At 46.1% G+C, this 13213-nt stretch overlaps 1 protein-coding gene across 1 annotated transcript in view; it reads left to right on the top strand.

Annotated features, from left to right (window-relative positions):
* Positions 1 to 3569: 3569 nt before the first annotated feature.
* The window catches only part of Pls1 (plastin 1), a 29112-nt gene continuing 19468 nt past the window's right edge, over positions 3570 to 13213 (top strand). The window contains exons 1-7 of the mRNA XM_090323141.1: positions 3570 to 3675; positions 6147 to 6310; positions 6715 to 6844; positions 8280 to 8412; positions 11819 to 11900; positions 12755 to 12920; positions 13060 to 13202. Of these exons, the coding sequence (XP_090179267.1) occupies positions 3606 to 3675; positions 6147 to 6310; positions 6715 to 6844; positions 8280 to 8412; positions 11819 to 11900; positions 12755 to 12920; positions 13060 to 13202 (888 nt within the window). The 5' untranslated portion in view covers positions 3570 to 3605. The remainder of the gene's footprint in view (positions 3676 to 6146; positions 6311 to 6714; positions 6845 to 8279; positions 8413 to 11818; positions 11901 to 12754; positions 12921 to 13059; positions 13203 to 13213) is intronic.

Below are 13213 nucleotides of genomic sequence, written 5' to 3'. Positions count from 1 at the left end.
ACCACAGGCAATTTGAATAACTCTCATGCCAGAGAGCCAAGGGCTCCTGCGTTTTCTTCTACCAGGCCAGCTTCAACGTCGCCTTTGTGTGTGACCCGCCTGCTTGTAGCCAAGCAGAAAGTTAGCCCTGGGTGTCTATTTTGGGCATCCATGCACTCTCTGAATTTATTTCCAGGGTGTCATGCCTAATGAAACAAAAACAGCACGCTCTGATCAGTTAGTTCTGGCTGGTGAGGCCATAAAAAAAATTCCACTGTTTTTTGTTTTGTTTTTTTGTTTTTTTGTTTTTTTAAAAAACAACACTTTCTTGGCTTTGAACCAGGCCCTGGAGTCCAACAAAGATGGTCCCCTTGTGCCAGGCTTCCTAATGAGGCAGCCAGAGGCTCCATTGTGTTTCGACAGAGCCAGAGATAGCATTCCTTTATGAGCCTCGTTTATATCAGCTTACCACCCAGAGCTTGATACCAGAGTCTCCTTACTATTATTAATGATGCGAGCTTTTGTGTGCATTCACAAACGTCAGAGCTGCAAACACGGGTGTTTGCCAAGGGTCCTGTAATGAGAGCTTGCTGAGCCGGGGCAAGCATCTCAGATGCTAGAATATTCCAAAGCGTTGGCTGTATTTCCCCCCCTCAAAATGTCAATGGAGATTCCACATGATGGGGTTTTTGTCTGTGTCGGTCCCAGGGCTTGAATTCAGGGCGTGGGTGCTGTCCCCAGGGCTCTGCCGCGTTGAGTGAGGCACAGATCTGCTGCAGGCTTATTTGGATGGTTCATTAGAGATACGAGGCTCACAGCCTCGCCTACCTAGGCTGGTTTTGAGCTCTGCTCCTCAGCTCTCAGCCTCCTGGGTAGCTAGGATGACAGGCGTGAGGTACCAGCACCGGACAAGACCCAAAACTTTTGCTGTAGGGCCCCGGGCAAGCCAGGACGTTCTAGGCGCTGGAGATTACTTTCATAACCAGTGCAGTTCTGATGAGCTCTGGTGTGAGCAAACCGCCCAGAGACCCGGGAAAGAACTTTCTGGAAGGATCAGAAAGAGCATGTTTGGCCACTTACACCACTCCAGGAACAGTGCCTGATCCTACCAGCTGGCCTGGACGCCAACACGTGTATGGCCAGGAGGTGGAGGAGGTAGAAGAGGCTGGAGCCTCCGCCGTGGATATTTAATGGTATCAAGAAGAGTTACAGGATCCCCCTTTTTGTTGTTGTTGTTGTTTTCAGAAATTGAAAAAAAAGTTCTCAAATTCATACAGAATCAAAAAAGGGAACCCAAAGAGCCAAACAATCTTGAAGAGGGAAAAGAAAAACCCTAACAGGTTGGAGAGTCAGAGTGCGCCTGTGACAAAACAGCCTGGCTGAGGAGTCCCAGCTCCTGGAAACTCAACTTTTAGATTTGTGGGGGTAAAGAATGAGCAACTGCAAGTTGAAGCCAGGGTGTGTGTGCTTGGTGGTTACGGTTCCAGCCCTGTCCATGACAGAGCCCGGGACACACTTGGCAGGGAGTCTCACTTGGGTGGCCCTGACTCAGTGTGTTGGAATTCTGGGCTAGAAAGAGAGAGAAGCGGAGCGTCCCACCCTCTTCTGCAGCAGCTCTACTGAGTCTTGCATTCTAAGAAACTGGGCACTGCGGGCAGTTACGATCTGGGCAGTACCCCATGAAGGATTTCCTGTGACTCAGTAACACATAATAATGCAGAACACAGGCACAAAGGGCTTTCTACCCCCCCCCCCGCCATGTACTGTAAACCAGTTTGTGTCATTTCCCCAAAGCTTATCAAAATCCTTTCCGCATCCTCTAGAAGGACAGGTCCCTCTGGGTCGGTACTTGACCCTCTCGGTTCTGGACCAGAAAGCAAGGTTCCAGAGCATCCTCTGATTTGGCAGTGAGTCTGCTAGCTTTTCTTCATCGTCCTCACTGCCTCTCGGCATCCTTCACTGGGGACACCTGAGGTGGCTAGCGTTGTGCTGAGAGCTGGAGGCCATCCGAGGGTGACTCACATAGATCAAACCCTCCGAGACCCTACTGTGCAGTGAGGGAGGTGACCAGCAAAGATGACAGCCATCAAGCCAGTCCCTACGCAGTGATGCTGGGCTGTGCACAGGCTGCAGGAACAGCGATGACAGACGCCCAGGCCCAGAGTTCAAGTCCCGTGACCGACAGCAACAACAGAAGTGGTGCTGTTGAGTACTTTCTCTCTTTTATCACGTATTATGGCTTTTTAAAAAAATGTTTCCATGGGCCGGGAGTTTGGCCTAGTGGTTAAAGTGCTTGCCTAGCATGCATGAAGACCCGGGTTCGATTCCTCGGTACCACATACGTAGAAAAAAGCTGGAAGTGGTGCTGAGGCTCAAGTGGTAGAGCACTAGCCTTGAGAAAGTCCAAGGACAGTGCTCAGGCCCTGAGCTCAAGCCCAGGACTGGCAAAAAAAAAAAATGTTTCCATGTTGGTTCTGCCTGTGTATATGAAAATGAAACCATTGTAGGTTAATAAATTCCATAAGTTTGAACAAACATGACCAAGGAATAGAGCCCTAACCATTTTATTATTTTTTTTTATGATTTCACATGCAAGGTCAATACAAGAACTGTTAATTTACAGCTTTTCTGTGTAACACCAGTGCTAAAATTGGACTACTATTTTTAAAACTTGCAGCAAGAGAGAGAAAACCCATTGTGAGCCAGGGGAAAGGGCAGGCAGTGTAACCAGGGCCACAAAGCTTAGGAGACAATGATGACGGGAACAGATACATTTTTTCCGAACTATGTGGTAGTCCTTAAAAGTCTTGCTGACGCTTGGCATCTGTGACCCACACCCGTCATTCCGGCCGCTCAGGAAGCTGAGAATCCTGAATATCAGCACTTGAAGCCTAGAGGGGCTGGGAAAGTTAAGAAACTCTTATCTCCAATTAACCACCAAAATGCCAGGAGCGGAGCTACAGCCCAAATCCTTCAATGGAAAAGCTAAATTCAAGCCAGGTCTTAGGTTCAAGCCCCAATAGTGGCACCAAAGGGAGAAGAAAACTTAAAAAAAAAAAAGAGTTAAAAAACAAAGAGAAAAATGATATAATGTCCACACTTGTTCACCCCATCCTGAAAGGTACCCCAACTTGAAACCTTCCATTTACCGAAATAGTGGGGCACAGCCGGTCTTCTCCATGCCCAGTCGAAGTTGTGGTTGACTGGTGTAGGCAGGAGCCTCTAGTTCTTCTTGCTCAGCTACCAACACCTCTCCGTGGCGCCATAGTGTGTAGATAAATGTTTCGCATGGGCTCATGTTCCTTCTGTTGTTGTTATTATTATTATTTTTGTCAATCATAGGGCTTGACCCCAGCACTGGGCGCTGTCCCTGAGCTCTTTCTGCTTTACCACTTTGAGCCTCAGCACCACTTCTGGTTTTCTGGTGGTTCATGGGAAATAAGAGTCTCACGTTTTTTCCTGCCTGGGCTGGCTTTGAACCGCGATCCTCAGATCTCAGCCTCCTGAGTAGCTAGGATGACAGGCGTGAGCCACCGCACCTGGCTTTAATGTTCTCTTTATGACACTGCTTCCCCCCCCCCCCCCAGATCTGCAGAAGTCCCTGAAGGAGCCTTTCCCGCCGGAGAATGGAGAACAATACTACCACCATCTCTCGGGAGGAGCTTGAGGAACTACAAGAAGCTTTCAATAAGATCGGTATGCATGAGCAACAGTAAATAAGATAGTTATTTTAATTGCTACTACACTGTGGGAATGAAAAATACATTTGTGGGGTGTGTGTGTGTGTGTGTGTGTGCGCGCGCGCCAGCATGCAGTGGCTGGCCTCGGTATGGCCCCTACGCTCTTTGGCTCAAGGCTAGCATTCTACCACTTGGAATCATAGCTCCACTGTTGGCTTTTTATGGCGAATTGGACGTAAAAGTTTGGGATTTTTTTTCCTTACTCTGGCTGGCTTCGAACCATGATCCTCAGATCTCAGCCTCCTGAGTAGTTAGGATGATAGGCGTGAGCCACCAGCACCTGGCCAAAAACTTTTCTTTGATTTCCTTCACATTTATTCCTTTCCTTTCTCCTCCTCCTCCTCCTCCTCCTCCTCCTCCTCCTCCTCCTCTTCTTCTTTTCTTTTCTTTTTGAATCTATGTTTTGCTGGCTTCTTTCTTTCTGTAAGATAAGCTAAAGACAGGCGTGAAGTTCTGGGTGGACTGAACTTTGAGTTCTCAGTAGAGAATAATCTAGGTTAATGAATGACACTGTTACTGGATATGCTTAATGCGGTATCCCCAGTCCACAGGAATAAATACAGAAATACTTCCTTGTACTCAAAGATGAACTCTGCCCTCCGGGCCTTTGTCCCTACAATAATATAAATACTCGCTGACTTCTTGCAGAACATTTTCACCACCGAGTTTTGCTTTTGGAGATCCTACATCTTTCTTTTTCTTCCCCCTCATGCATGACATAAAAAGGTTCAGTATACTGGGGGGTATGAGAGTTTTGCCCAGTGGTAAATTGCTTGCTTAGCATGCATGAAGACCAGGGTTTGAACCACATACGTAAAAAAGCCAGGAGTGGTGCTGTGGCTCAAGTGGTAGAGCTCTAGCCTTGAGAAAGCCCAAGGACAGTGCTCAGACCCTGAGCTCAAGCCCAGGACTGGCAAAAAAAAAATGAGTCTCTTTATCTGATTGTTCAATTATTTAACAAATGTATTTGAGCAGAAGTGCTGTGTCAGTCTTAACAGAATGTATGAATTCGTCGTCTACGTTCTTTGTTTAACACACCAACTGTATTCTCCCCCACTCCTCTGCTCTTTGATGGTACTGGTATCTGAACCCAGGCCAGACGCTCTACCAGTGAGCTTAAAATATTTAATAATTCTGAACAGTATTCTAAATCTTCCATCTTAGAGTTCAAAAGATAAATTTCTATCCTCACCATTAATTCAGTGACCGTGATGGCAGCTCTTTGGTTGGGAGGAAAACGCAGCCTGAGACACACAGCAAGGGTGACCAGAGGAGAACAGGCAGCCCACACAGTTTCCGTGGCTAACATGGGTGATTCCGGTGCCCCCTGGGCAGCCAGCCCCAGCCTGCATTACTTTCATGCTGAGACAAGAAGTGCCATGCAGTCTCCATGAAAAACCCAGGGAAGGGCATTTCAGTGATAACGTGGAAACACCCAGAAACTTGTTGCCAACAGTCCAAATATAGCCGTGAGATTGCCCGCACACTTAATCTCAAGATGGCAGCAGGCGTAGAGTGGTATCATAAATACGTAATGAAGAAGCCGTGAATTATTGAAAGCGAAACGAGCTGTCACCAGGAGTTCTGCAGAGCAAAAGTGCTTTGACGTGGACTTTGCAGGATGTGTAGATTTTATAGGGAGTGTGGCTCGCAGATCCATTTTACACATCTATCTTAGAAGTTCATTTTATGAATTTATGAATGTGAATCCATTTTATTAGTGTCCACATGCATGTGCCCTCTTGACAATGGTGTTAGGTTTCTTCCTCTTAGCTCTCTCTTCCTTCCCCCCTCCCTGCCTTCCTTTCCTCATTCCCTTCTCCCTTCCTCTCCCCCCAGTTCTTTCTTAGTACTGGGGTTTGAACTCGGCCTTGCACTTATCAGGTAGGTGCTCTACCACTCCAGCCACATTTTCAGTCTTTCATTCTGGCTACTTTTTTGAGGCAGTTTTTTTACCCTTTTCCTGAGCTGGTCTAGACTGCAATTTTCCTTTTCCCCCATAGCGGGGATGACAGGTGCATGCTACCACGCCCAGCCTGTTCTATTGAAATGTGACATTTTTGTTCAAGCTGTCCCAGGATCATGATCCCCCTGATAATCTCCCCAGTAGCTGGAATGATGGCTATGAAGTTTATTTCTTTCAAAATGTAGTCCTTTCCCCAAACTGAGTTTCTTGTCAAGAGCCTTGTCCATTCTATATGCTTAAAATGCAGATAGGCGCCCTAAATCTATAACAATTGGCTCCACTTAGACATGCTGTTTTAATAAAGCGCATCACATCCTCTGTAAAGTTCAGGTGCAGGGAAAAGGTCCCTGCCCCCTTGTAAAACAAATAGCCAAGGTGGCTGCCCTCCCAGTGGCTGGCTGGGGTGAAGCCCCAGCTGCAGCGCTGGCCCCTGGACTCAAGACGTGTGTCTGCCTTTGCAGATATTGACAACAGCGGCTACGTCAGCGACTATGAGCTCCAGGACCTGTTTAAGGAAGCCAGCCTGCCTCTTCCTGGCTACAAGGTGCGTGAGATCGTGGAGAAAATCCTGGCGGTTGCTGACAACAACAAAGATGGCAAAATCAGCTTTGAAGAGTTCGTGTCGGTGAGTAAGAGACGGTCCATCGTGGGTCTTTGCTGGCCAGTGGTCAGCCCTGGTGCTCCAGGGGTCTGAAAAAGCCTGCTTTCACAGGGTGATGAAGAATCGTTTTCTTGTGTGTTCAATTAAAGTGGAGTTGTAGTTTGTCCCAGAGATCGGGGTACAACCATTTGTCCATTTTGCGTTTCCTACTGGAAAAACAACGCAAGAGTTGTCTATGTTCCTGTGTGTTAAGTGCAAGAATATCAGATTCATCTTTAGTGTGGTGTCATTTCAGATGAGTAAGTCTACATAGATATCCTTCCTGGGGCCAGATTTGTTTCTTGGGGTTTTTTGTTTGTTTGTTTGTTTGTTAGTTTTGTTTTTGTTTTAATTATTTAATTGCTCATTGAATTTCTATCCTATTTTAGCTAATGCAAGAATTAAAAAGCAGAGATATCAGCAAAACCTTCCGGAAAATAATCAACAAACGAGAAGGAATCACAGCAATTGGAGGCACTTCCTCCATTTCCAGCGAAGGCACCCAGCATTCTTACTCAGGTAACCCCCGTTCCAAATTAGCCTCTTGGGGCCGGGAGTTTGGCCTAGTGGTAGAGTGCTTGCCTAGCACTTGGTACCACATACATAGAAAAGCCGGAAGTGGTGCTGAGGCTCAAGTGGTAGAGCTCTAGCCTTGAGAAAGTCCAAGGACAGTGCTCAGGCCCTGAGCTCAAGCCCAGGACTGGCAACCCTCCCCACAAACAAACAAACAAACAAACAAAAAACTGGCCTGGCCTCTTATCACCTGCTCCCACCAGATCACATACTTACATTTTAATCAAGCATGTTCCAGGGAGGTGCTCTACCACTTGAGCCACACCTTTAGTCCTTTTTAAAAAAATTGTTGTTGCCGGGGGTGGGGGTGGGGTGGGGGGGTGTTGGCTCACGCCTGTAATCCTAGCTACTTAGGAAGCAGATCTGAGGATCAAGGTTCAAGCCAGCCCAGCCAATACAAAGCCAGAGACTCTTAGAAAACGGGGAGTGGAGCTGTGGCTCAAGGGTAGGGCGGCATCCTTGAGTGCAAGAGCTCAGGGACAGCACCCCCTCTCCCCCTCCCCCGCCAGACACCCCCCAAATTATTGTTGGTCCTGGGGTTTGAACTCAGGGCTGGGGCCCTGTCCCTGAGCTCTTCCACTCAAGGCTAGCGCTCTAACCCTTGGAGGCACAGCGCCACTTCTGGTTTTCTGTTGGTTCACTGGAGATAAGAGTCTCATGGATGCCCCCCCGGCTGGCTTTGAACTGTGATCCTCAGATCTCATTCTCCTGTGTTTCTAGGAGAATAGGCGTGATCCACCAGCACTCCGCCCAGCTGACCTTGAGCACTTTTTCAGATAGGGTTTTGTCTTGTTGCCTGGCCTCCGTCCACCCTAGAGCTGGAATTACACAGCTACATAGCACCATACCCAGTTTCTTGGTTGAGGAGAGGGAGAGTCTTAGTAATGTTTTGCCTGGGCTAGCCTTGAACCACCATCCCCCTTGTTCTTCAGCACCCAGGCAGCTGGGATTGCAGGCATTTGTTTTCATCGATGTCAGTTTCCCTTCTTTCTTTTTTTCTTCCTTATTTAGGCCTGCTTCTTATGTAAGTGTACATAGTTTTACATCTGAATGTATGTGTAGATTGACCTTGGATGGTATGCTTCTGGTTTATTTGATTTCAGAAGCAATACATACTTGAGAAGATGCTGGAATTAGATCAGATTTTGTGCTCACGCCAATATATATAGTCCCCCCCTCTCTCCTCATAGATGCAAGAGTGGAACGAATTCCCCTCTCTCAGTTATCCTTTGGATTTTCAGGCATGTCTACCTAATTAACAGCCATTCACTATTTTGTCTGGAGCAGAAATGGACAGGTATGGTTTCGTAGGGGGATGAAGTTCTGGGAAATAGAGTTTCCTATCAAGGTTTTTTTTTTTTTTTTTTTTTTTCTTTTTCAGAGGAGGAAAAAGTGGCTTTTGTGAACTGGATAAACAAAGCCCTGGAGAATGACCCTGACTGCAAGCATCTCATACCCATGGATCCGGGCGACAACAGCCTTTTCAAGTCGCTGGCTGATGGCATCCTGCTTTGGTGAGTCCTGTATCCTGGGCTGGGGAGATGCATGTTTCCTGTTGCATCAATGAGCCCCCCCCCCCCCCCAGGAGCTTGAAATTCGACCTCAAGAGAAGTACATTGCATAGACAACTACTATGCTTTCTAGAATTTTCCTTCACCTACAAGGATAGCCCTTTGCTTTTCTGAAGCTTTTTAATGTCCCTCCTGATAAGCAGGCCAGTACACTTTTGAGTAAGGCCTTTTAAAATATGTTGATTAATATCTTTTCAAAGGTATTGATTATTGACCAATGCCTGATTGTAAAGGAAAGTAGACACAAGATTGTGCCTAGATGACAAGCACCAGTGTTTTTGTTCGGTCTTGGCTGTGTCTGCTATGCTTCCCATACTGTGAACTTTTGTGTGTTCCCTGGAAGGGGGGGGGGTGCTTAGCTTGTTTGCTCATGGCTAGTACTCTACCACTTGAGCCACACCTTCACTTGCAGCTTTTTACTGGTTAACTGGAGATAAGAGTCTCACAGTCATTTCTGCCCTGGGTATCTCCAACTTGGATCCTCAGATCTCAGCCTCATGAGTAGCTAGAATTACAGGGTTAAACTACCAGCGCCCAGCTATGCTGTAAACTTTCTGTGTAGTCCCAGCAATTCTTTATACAAAGCAGACATCTTATTTACTTAAAAAAAAAAATATATATATATATATATATATAGGAGCCGGGAGTTTGGCCTACCGGTAGAGTGCTTGCCTAGCATGCACAAAGACCCAAGTTCAATTCCTTAGTACCACATGCATAAAAAAAAGCCGAAAATGGCGCTGTGGCTCAAGTGACAGAGCGCTACCCTTGGGGAAAGTCCAAGAACAGTGCTCAGGCCCTGAGTTCAAGCCCCAGGACTGGCAAAAATAAAATTATATATAATATATATAATACAATAGATATATAATATATATAGTATACCTTCAAAGAAGAAATGAGCCATCACGAGCAGTCACAGTAACAATAGTGATTTACATCTTCTTTAGGACTTTGTCTATATTTGTACTTAAAAAAGGAAAAAAGAAGTCCTTAACTTGCAAATAAAGAATATCCATGTTTAGAACACTATGTATAAGTTATAGTCTGACCTTCATTTATAGTTCTTACTTTTTTACCTTCAGAATTTCCTATTACAAATCAAATGCGTATTTCCCTATCTTAGTTGGCAAAGATAAAATATACTCTAAAATACAGAGACAAAATTCAGGTCAATTTCTGTAAATTGAGTGAATTGTTGAAATCTTGGATGAAGTCTCCTGTTTCTTATCTCTCTGTAACAATACCATTCAGTTTGCATGGAATTTGGCTATGGTTTCTTCTTCTCCTTCTTCTCTTCTTCCTCCTCGACCACCTCCTTTTCCTTCTCTTCCTTCTCTTTCTTTTGCCATTTTACACATGAAAAGCATACAATTTATTAATTTAGCTTCACTGCTGAAAGGCTGTTAGGATAGGAAATTTTTTTTTCTTTAGAATACTTTCTTAGTTTCTGTAATCAAACCCGCGTAGATAAGACTTTACATATTTAATACAGTGTGTTTACCCCTGTACAAATGAAAAAAAATTAAGTTTAACGTTTCTAGGCCAATATGGCTATTAATTTCTGTGCAATGCCAACTCAACACGGTAAACTGAGATACTTTTTCCAAAGTTCACAGCTCAGCTTAAGTTTCCCCAAATTCAAATTATATATAGGTATATATATTTATATTTATGTAAACAGATCAGTAATAGCAGTATGTTTTGCATCGATAGCAGCCACAGCTTCTCCAGGCTCTGCAGTCATCCGAACAAAATCAGACATCCAGCACACTCCATTAATACAAAGAAAAAGATAGAAAACAAAACCCCAGAAAAATGCAAAGTTCTGTTACTGTCGTGGTACCTGGCACCATTTTTTTTATTAGCTTCTCAGTCATCATCTGGAAAGAAAACATTCTGAGTAATATCATTAAAAACAGTTTTAAGCAAGTCCTGGAGCTTGAACTCAGTCTGGACATTGTCCCTGTGCTTCTTTTGCTCAAAGCGAGGGCTCTACCACTTGAGACACAGAGCCACTTCGCTTTTTTGATAGTTGAATGGAGCTAAGCCTCTCCTGGACTTTCCCGCCTGGACTGGCTTCCAACTATAATCCTTAGATTGCAGCTTCCTGTGTAGCTAGGATTATAGGACCGAGTCCTTGGCTTTTCATTTACTTTTCCTTTTTAAATTGTTAATTCTAAAGGTGATATAGCGAAGGTGACAGTTACATAAGCCAGGTGATGAGAACATGTCACCCGTCCCTCCCCCACACAAGTTGTAGAATCCATTTTCCACATAGTATCTAGTGAGAACCACTGCTGCATCTTTCTCCCTTCCCCCTCCATTTCTGTGCCCCCTTTACCCTCCCAAAGACAGATAAATGGACAGAAAAGACAAAAAGAAAACAACAACAAAGGAAAAATCCCCTCTTGTTTCTATTTTCCGGAGTTTGCTTTGATAAACACTGTTTTTTATGGTGAGAGGCACAGAGGCACCATGCTCTTTCCTCCCCTGTCTTCTCCTTTGGCCTCACTGTGTGTGAATGCCTGGAGTCCTGTACAGCTTATCATGTCCCCGTGGATTTTAGCTCTAGCTTTCTTAACATGATTTGTTCTAGGACCATACATGTTCTTGCAAACGACATGGCTTTATTCTGTATAATAGCTGTGTAAAATTCCATTGTGTATAGGAGCAACATTAAAAAATACAGTTTTATCATTCTTCTTTAAGTATGGTACAGAGGAGTTACCATTTCGTAAGCCAAGTGACAAGTAAAATTCTTTTTTTTCTCTCTTTACAAATTTATTTATTTTTGCCGGTCCTGAGGCTTGAATTCAGGACCTAGGCACTATCCTTGGGCTCTCTCGAGGCTAACACTCTACCATCTGAGCCACAGCACCACTTCTGGCTTTTTTTTTTCTTTCTGTGTATGTGGTAATGAGGAATTGAACCTAGGTCTTCATGCATGCTAGGCAAGCTACTCTACCAATAGGCCACATTCCCAGGTCCTCAAGTACAATTCTTTTTGGACAATGTCTTCCCTTCCTTTCTTGGAATTTGGCTTCCTGGGAGTTAGTTTACACTGTAATAATACTAGTGATTATTACATGAAATAAAGACAAAGGACCTACAAAATAAAGACATAAAACAAAAAATAAAGACAAACTATTTGTTAGGCTATGTCAAGGAGAAGTAGATTTGTTTTAAGACGGAGAATATTTATTAAACAAAGTTCCTGACCTGAATACACACACACACACACAGCCTAATAAATGAACAGATTCTTATTACTTTTTGAAATTTTAGCTTTTTCAGTTGCTGAAACATTTCTGCCAGTTTCCCAACCTAATTATCGCCATTTTCTCATTAGCAAAATGATCAACTTGTCTGAACCAGACACTATTGACGAGAGAGCCATCAACAAGAAAAAGCTGACCCCCTTCACAGTTTCTGTGAGTGTCTTCCTCCACCTGGCCGAGTGGGCTGTGTCTCGGGCGTGGGCTTTCCTACAGGGAATGTGGGGGGGCGCGTGGAGAGTCGGAGCTGGGTAGCTGAGCCGAGTGCTGGCTGTGGTCAGGGAAGCAGGGCGATTACCTGTGAGCCTGTGGATTCGGCCCTGGCTTCTGTCTCAGGAGTGGAGGTGTGGTTCTGTCCCCCTCGCTGCTGCTGGCAGAGCAAGAAGGGGTGGTTTGGGCGGAGCTGGAGGAGCCTGGGGAAGCTCAGGGGAAGCTTAGCAGAAGGGGCCTCCAGGGAGAGGGGGCCTCCAGGGAGAGGGGGCCTCCAGGAAGGTGAAGCCACGGCCACAGTGCAGGTGACACTTACAAACCACGCGGGTTTTGTTTTTTAGTAAGTAGTAATAGTAATTGAGCTGTACAAACATTACTTCTGTTAAAAACAGATGGGGAATTTCCAGGATCAGGTCCCAGTGGTTCACATCACTGCTTAGGAGACGGGGGTCTAAGGATCGAGAGGCGCAAAGGCAGCGCAGTCTGTGAGACTCCAGCGAACCACCAGAAAGCCAGGAGTAGACCTGTGGCTCAAGTGGTCAAGCATAAGCCTTGAGCTGAGACAGACAGAGAGAGAGAGAGAGAGAGAGAGAGAGAGAGAGAGAGAGAGAGAGAGAGAGAGAGAGAGAGAGAGAGAGAGAGGAGGGGAGGAGGGAGAGAGAGGGAGAAAAGGAGAGAGGGAGGGAGGGAGATGTCTCAGGGACAGCCCCCAGGCCCTGAGTTCGAGCCCGAGGACGTAATCTTGGGCAGCCTTCAGAGCCGGAGCCTCTTCACCCAGGATTTCTCCTTTGGCAATTCAGGAAAATCTGAACCTGGCGCTGAACTCTGCCTCGGCCATCGGCTGCACCGTGGTCAACATAGGAGCCCAGGACCTCAAGGAGGGCAAACCGCACCTGGTCCTGGGCCTTCTCTGGCAGATCATTAAAGTGGGGCTGTTTGCCGACATTGAGCTCTCCAAGAACGAAGGTGAGGCTCTGGGGATGGAGGCCTTCCTGCTCTCTCCAGGAGGGAAGGCAGGACTGACACGCCAGCCTTCTCCTCCTCCTCCTCCTCCCCCTCCTCCTCCTCCTCACCATCCTCCCCCTCCTCCTCCTCCTCCTCACAGCTCTGATCGCGCTGCTCCAGGAGGGCGAGGAGCTGGAGGAGCTGATGAAGCTGTCCCCCGAGGAGCTGCTGCTGCGATGGGTCAACTACCACCTCAGCAACGCGGGCTGGCGACCCATCAGCAACTTCAGCCAGGACATCAAGGTTCCCCTGTG

This window comes from Megascapheus bottae, chromosome 32, assembly GCF_031878675.1.
Source record: "Megascapheus bottae isolate mThoBot1 chromosome 32, mThoBot2.hap1, whole genome shotgun sequence".
Taxonomy (NCBI): Eukaryota; Metazoa; Chordata; class Mammalia; order Rodentia; family Geomyidae; genus Megascapheus; species Megascapheus bottae.
Note: the sequence above shows the minus strand (reverse complement) of the source record. Positions and strands in the feature narration are given on the sequence as shown.